Source organism: Cariama cristata, unplaced genomic scaffold, assembly GCF_000690535.1.
Source record: "Cariama cristata isolate BGI_N322 unplaced genomic scaffold, ASM69053v1 scaffold11909, whole genome shotgun sequence".
Taxonomy (NCBI): domain Eukaryota; kingdom Metazoa; phylum Chordata; class Aves; order Cariamiformes; family Cariamidae; genus Cariama; species Cariama cristata.
In genome coordinates this window covers 9610-16640 of record NW_009634091.1, presented here as the reverse complement: position 1 = coordinate 16640, position 7031 = coordinate 9610, and the positions used below count along the sequence as shown (strand labels likewise).

The 7031-nt window shown below is 44.2% G+C and overlaps 1 protein-coding gene across 1 annotated transcript; it reads left to right on the top strand.

Moving 5' to 3' along the window:
* Nucleotides 1-256: 256 nt before the first annotated feature.
* Nucleotides 257-5167, top strand: BRCC3 (BRCA1/BRCA2-containing complex, subunit 3; the record flags this gene model as incomplete). The annotated part of the gene is made up of 7 exons (XM_009707036.1): nucleotides 257-376; nucleotides 1016-1103; nucleotides 1786-1874; nucleotides 2456-2511; nucleotides 3085-3216; nucleotides 3777-3820; nucleotides 4784-5167. Coding segments are annotated over 7 exons (681 nt in total), but the record flags the coding sequence as incomplete, so codon positions are not given.
* Nucleotides 5168-7031: the final 1864 nt, after the last annotated feature.

Sequence of the window (7031 nt, the reverse complement as noted above, 5' to 3'; positions counted from 1 at the left end):
CCTTGGGCGAGCGGTTCCCCAGCAGAGCTGTGGGGCTGGGCCTCGGGCCTTCCCTCTCGCTCCTGCCTATGGCCGACTCGTAGTTCCAGCTGCTGTGAAAGTCAAAGCTTGGCGTTAGGAAAGCTTCCCGTCTACACACCTGACTGTGCTCTGACGGGTACCTTTTCCCTGCTGAAGGCACAGGAGCTGGCCTTTTCCTTGGGGGTGGTTATTTCTTTAGCATAGGAATGATCGATTTTTCTTTCTGTGTCATTAGGTTGACACCAGCCGAATTGTTCATATCCATTCTGTGATCATCCTGCGCCGCTCAGATAAGAGAAAAGACCGTGTGGAAATTTCACCAGAGCAGCTTTCAGCTGCTTCTACTGAAGCAGAGATATCCTTTAGTAGAGGCAGGAGCAGACTCACCAGTGAAGTGGTTTACCTCAGACCTCTTTTTATGTGCCCTGTTTTAGGCTTGTTCTAGTTGGCTTGAAGTTGTCTGCTGCTTCCCTCCTACAACTGTTCAGTTTGGAGGGCTGTGCTGGCGGTTTCCATTCTCTGGAGCCTTTGTTGGTTCCAGCATTTGCAGTAGAATTGTGTTATAACTGTTTTGTATAACTTCTTTGTATTTGGTCACAAGTAGAAATGAAGAATGTTTTTGGGGGAGGGTATTTTGAGACTTAGTAAAAATGAAAGGCTGACAAGTCTCTGTATCCAAGCGTGGTGCACTGGAGAGCCCTTTCTCTACATACACTCAAGGATGCTGTTTTGGACAGCTTGCTGCCATGTCTCTTACTGCCACATCTCTTGCTGCCACATGGCAAAAAAAAATCCGATTTGCTTCTGCAGCAGTGGCATCCTGCCAGTGCTGGGGAAGAAGCTTCCGTCAACTCCCTGCTGTGTGTCTTGTCACCCCTCTAAAGGGATCTGGAATTCTGTTGACCGATGAGAAACTGTCCTAAAACTCTGCTGTTTTTCCTTGTATAAAAAACTTTTTGTTCTGTTGGTTTCAAAAACACCTTGACTCACACACAGGTTGGCTGAAATAACGGGACGTCCCATGAGAGTTGTGGGCTGGTATCACTCTCATCCTCATATTACTGTCTGGCCATCGCATGTGGGTAAGAGCAGTCTTGGTCTAGGTTCTACATGAAAACTCACAGGTGGCTAATTTTATTACTCAATTTACTGGATTTTTCAGAGCTGCATATCCCAGCTATCAAAGTTTAGTTTCTCAAACGTCCTCTGGTAGGACAAGATTGTCTGGCTGGACTTCAGGAACATCTGGCAGTGTAGGATCATTTCTGTCTGTGTGCTCCAGGTGCTGAAACTGCATGTGACTCAGTAGTCACAGATCAGCTACTAGTAGTGCTACTGTTCTTCCAGGTGGGAAAACTAGACCTAGGATAGCAAAAAAAGCTGTGGGAATCATGGGCTTGCTATGATGATTTTTTGACATCTGTGAGTGTCAATGCAAAACCAAAAACTTTTTTGAAAGAAGTATGTGAGTATCTTACACGTGTTGGACGTTATGGCTATATAGTCATCTGTGGCGCCAGGCTGATGCCAAGATCACTTCTTGTTCTGTTAACTCATCTTGTATTTTTAAGATTTGCTATTTAATTACATTTAAAATTGGATTATTATTTTTTTTTTAACTTAGTCACCTGGAGTAAGGACTTTGAAATAAAGCTTGTGACATTTGTTACCAAATTCCAGGTCACTCTTCAAAAGATGGCAGATCTTTTCCCACTCGTTCAGGTCACCAGTGCAGTTCTCATTCTCTTATTTCTTTGTCCGCAGATGTCCGCACACAAGCTATGTATCAGATGATGGACCAAGGTTTTGTAGGGCTTATCTTTTCCTGCTTCATTGAGGACAAAAATACAAAGGTAGGCAACTTAAAAATGGCAATAAACCCTCCAAGTACTCATGAGAAACATCAGCCCCAGGGCAAAACTGAAATCCTTGGATGCAGCCTGCAAGAAGGGCTGAGCTCTGCTTACAGCACAGTCGAAGCACAGCTAGAATGGTGATGTTTGAATTGTAATCCCAATGACAAAAGAATGAGTTATTAATTACTCTGTGCTGATCCACAGCCTGGCTTTCCAGCCAGCAGAGTTCTGGGACTGCATCAGATGGCTGCAGCATGTGTGTGCATTGAAATGTGTGAGTGCCCTTCAGCTGTTCAGTCCAGCAGATACAGCTTATTGCACCTCTGTGCCTCTGGCTTCTTTAGGAGATGCTGCTATAGTGTGAGATAAGCTGACAGTGGTGTGTCTTGTCTAGGTTTTCCGGGTAGCTGTTGTTTAATTTTTTTTTTTTTCATAGTTAATGAGTCTGTCAATGTCTGCTTGTAAACAGTTCAGCTTACCAATCAGAATGAAAAGCGTGTACTTTTGCAACCTGTTAAAATGGTATTTGAAAGCATATTCTGCTTCGTAAAGGAATGACTTTCTGCTATCTCTCTTAGACAGGCAGGATTCTCTACACCTGTTTCCAGTCCATTCAGGCCCAGAAGAGCTCAGAGTGAGTACAGCAGAAGAATATTATGTCCATCATCTGATCTCTCCTTTCTGTGTTGTCTCAAATAAGTGGCTTCTAGGCTCATCACGAGGAGCAAATATTGTATAGAGATGCCTGAACGAGGTCTCCTTACTTCTGCTAATGCAGCCTGCTTGAAGAGAATCTAAAGATTAGGACTGATTAATTTAGCCTAGATAATTTTGTAGCTTAAGATTTGGTGTAGGACACTGTGGTCTGGATATGAATTTGTGCTGTAACCTGTTGTGTGCCAACCGTTTTGCTTTCAGCTCTAGAGGTCAAGGCTTCAAGCTTGCATGGTGTAGAGTCCCCACCAACCGCACACACGCTGTGCATCATATTCAGTACTGGCCATCTAGTTGCTTTAGCATTTTATCATCAAAATTTGAGACAAGTGTGTGGCTATAAAAGGCTTCAGTTTGCCTGTCAACTCAGGCGTGTGTTCCCAAAAGTCAACCTGCAACAGTGCCATGCGTTGGACAGACTGTTGCAGCTTTGTAGACGTCTTCCCCCTGCCCCCCGCTGCTTTGAAATTAATTGTATCTGATACCCTTTTAGATATGAAAGGATTGAAATTCCTATTCATGTTGTCCCCCATGAAACCATTGGGAAAGTGTGTCTGGAATCAGCTGTAGAGCTGCCCAAGATCCTTTGCCAGGAAGAGCAAGATGCCTACAGGAGAATTCACAGGTAACAACAATGAGGCTGCAGTCCTCTCCAAGACTCTCTCTACTGTTGCTGTACTTAAAGCACCATAACCTTAGCAGGGGTATAGAAAATAAGAAGCATTAGCAGCTCATATGCCTTTCTAGGAGAACTGATTAAATACCTTTCACATTAAGGAGCTCAAGTTCTCTCAGCCTTGCACACAAGAGCTAAGCGTAACTGTTCCTTTGCTGCAACAGAAAAAAAGAGCTAGAGCATGTGGGAGGTAACGATGGTACTTCAGTGGTGTGTCTGTGTGTGACAGTAATTAGTGTTTAACCAGGGTAAGAGTGCCTAGAAGAAGTCTGAAAAATGAGATTAAATATCAGCTTTTTTTTTTTTCCCTACCTCTGGTGCTCAACACTGATGTTTCTATGCTGTAAACTTTGTTATCCTTGTGAATGTACAGGGCTTCAACAAGTGAAGAGGTTTAGATGTGTGTGCAGTGTCAGTGACGTGTAGGTAGCTGGTTCTATAGCCTGGGTTTGCCTAATGTGCAATTCACTGCTATCTTGTCACTAACCTGCATTCTGTTCATTCTTTAGCCTCACCCATCTAGACTCCGTAACCAAGATTCATAATGGCTCAGGTACGGATTCTTCTTTTTTTACACGCGAGAATCCATGATGCTACTCCCAGAGTCAAAACAGTAGAGCCTTGAGCAGGGGTTGGTTTGGATCTAACTTCAGGGAACAGTAGACCACAGCTGTGTAACAGTCCTCCCTTTGCCATAAAAGACGCTTGTAAATAAGGATAGAAGTACAAACTTTTGTGTTTTTCTTTGCCATACAGTTCACTTCCAATCGCAAAAATAATGTAACCCAGAGAATTCCCTGGGACTGTTGTTACATAAAGTCTAGTGGAAGGACAGAATTGTAGCTGATCACTTTAAAGGAAAACATCAAGGACTATTAAATAACCTAATTCTGGGGTTTATGAATGATGTTGTATCCTTTGACCTTTGTACAATTGGTTAAAATTACAATAGACTTTGGGTTTGTTTGGGTTTTTTGGGGTTGTGTGGGGTTTTTTTCTTCTCTGTTAGAACAGCAAGGGGATTTCGGATTTGGTGAGTCTTAAAGTAATGTCTGGCTGATCTATATGCATGCTTGCATCTCCTATACACATATGTTACGTGCATATGACATCTTTGCTTTTGCCAGTGAGATAGGGTGAATCCTAATCCCGCTTCTGTTCCAAAATAAATACCCCATTGAACAGGTGTCCATTCTCACCTGTTCAATAAGTGAAGCGTTCGTTGCTTCTGAATTGAGAAATTAATTAGCATCAATGATGACATATGCAGATTTCCAGATTTCTGTTGCAGGTCTGTCTTCCCTCCCCTAGGTGTCTAAAGGTCACATTGAAATAGCTTGTTTCCCTGGTTAGCAAGCTGCTGAGTCTGACTTTCTTGTGGGGATGTCTGGTTGCCTTGGCCAGGATGTTGGGGTGTTTCCTTGGCCATCTCTAATGCTCTTGGCTTTGCGGTTGTTGTAGCACACTGAGTCTTTTGTGTGTTTGCATTGGCATGATATGTTCTTGTTCTTTCCAGTGTTCACAAAGAACCTCTGCAGCCAGATGTCAGCCATCAGTGGGCCGCTCCTTCAGTGGCTGGAGGACAGACTAGAGCAGAACAAACAGCGGATGCAGGAGCTGCAGCAGGAGAAAGAGCAGCTTCTGGAGGAGCTAGCTGCTTTAGAGTGAAGGAGGAAATGCAGACCCTTCAGAAAAGAGACGCAAAAAAAAACTCTACAAGAACTACTCCTGGCTGAAGGGTGGTCTTCCATTGCCTTACAGTGAAGATACTAGCTGTGCCTCTTCTCTTGCCCCATGCGGCAAAGAGCCCTTCTACAGGATAAGGGCTTTATCTGCCCCAGCTTGATGGAAAGCAGCGGTATCTCTCCAGGTGCTGCATGACACAGCGCCGTTCTAGCTCAGTGATGGGGCTGGGCAGCACCTGAAGAGACTTCAGTTCTGGAGGGCACACACCTAGGGAACACATCGTTTCTCCCTCCCCTATATTTTTGACAGAATTCCTACTGCTTTACACATATTCCAGGAGCCTAGAACAGGAGTGTTAGAGGGGAAAAGTGTGTCCCTGCAGTCCTATCTGATGCTGCTGACTTCTGCCTTCTTTTAGTAGCTTCAGTTCTGTGATTGTTTATCTAGTAATGTTCTGGATTACTGGTTATCCAGCCTGGCAGGTAAGAGGTGGGAGGGAAGCTTGGGAAGAGACCTGGAAGAACTTTGACATAGGATCTGTGTTCAGCGTACTTCAAACCAAATAAAGAATTCCAAAGCCAGAACAGTTTGGAGTAGAAATGAAATGGATGCTACAAAGTGCCAGTGCCTGCATTTTTTGGACACAGTGTGTATTTTCTCCTCGTGTAATGCTGTTGCATGCCCAGCACTGAGGTTCTCTACAGAATGGACTGTTTCAGCTGGCTCAGTGGGAGGAGTATGGTTCCTTTGTTGCATTAAAGAGTATGGAAGTGTGGCAGAAAATAAACCCTCTTGCGTTCCAGCTTGTCCTCAGAGGGGTTGGGGGCGGCTGGGCTTAGACTATGAGTGATAGCCACTACAGCACTGTAAGTCTGGTCACATTCAATAGCCATTTCAGTGTTAAATTGAACTAGCATGGCTAGGGATGTACAAATAGTGTGATACACTGTAAGTCCAGATGCACAAAGAGCACGACATACTATAAGTCTAGTTGCGTTCACTGAACCAACACGGCCAGATGCACAAATAGTGGAGTTTATTGAAGCAACAGATACAGATTCTTGCAGATCACCAGTAATAAATACAATTGCTGCATTAGTGTTAAATATGTATTTTCTACTCGGGTATTGTCTGACATAGTCGGAGGTGCAGCCCTTACCAAAGAGGCGTCCCTGCTTTGGGGAGGAGGGAGGAGCAAGCCCATCGACTTGTCTGCAAAGTGGGGTCATATTCTCATCCTCTGCCGTGGAGGATTTAAAATGCCGAATGCATATTTTTGGGAGAAGTGGAGGTGTGACTGTAGTCAAATTACCTGTTGATGCTGTGATTGTTGGGGAGGGGAGTCACTTTGTCAGTTTGGTGTATTTTTCATATGTAAATGAGGGATAATGAAGGTGTTGATTACCTTTGGTCATGCTGTGGGTCTTGGGCCAGGGCGGAACAGAACTGACAGGTATCGCTCCCCTTCCATCTGGCTGATAGAACAGTAAGGGCTATCTGGCCTCTGCCTGGTAGCCTGTCACCCCCATCAACAGGCCATTAACTCCAGCAGCGTGTTGCAACTAGCACACCTCGTTAATCCCCTCACCACATTATCTCACAGCCTCAGGCCTCATTCCCACATCCTTCCCAGAGGGAAAAAAGTGGAAGATACTGAGAAGAGAACTGATTGATAGATATGCAAGCCTGTCATTCTTAGATGCTGAACTTAATTGCAGAAATTTCATTAGACTGAAGTGGAACAAAATAACTGTTCCTAATAACTAATCCTTTAAATGTTCTTCTTGTTGTATTTCAGAGTGTCCTCGTCACGTACATTGTCATCTGCATTCTGTTATGTGCAATCTCTCATGTGAGCGAAGAACCTGACAGCGCAGTTAAAACTTCTGTTTCAGCTCCTTAGTTCTAGTCTAAATCCTTACAAGCTCAAGTAGATGAAAATGAGCTGCCTGCATTACTGCAATGGAGGTTGTGACATTCCTGACAACTCATTATCTTGACTGTTGCTTTGCAGAATTGATTTGGTTGGAAGAGACCTCCGGGATCATCGAGTCCAACCTTTGCCCTAAAACACCACC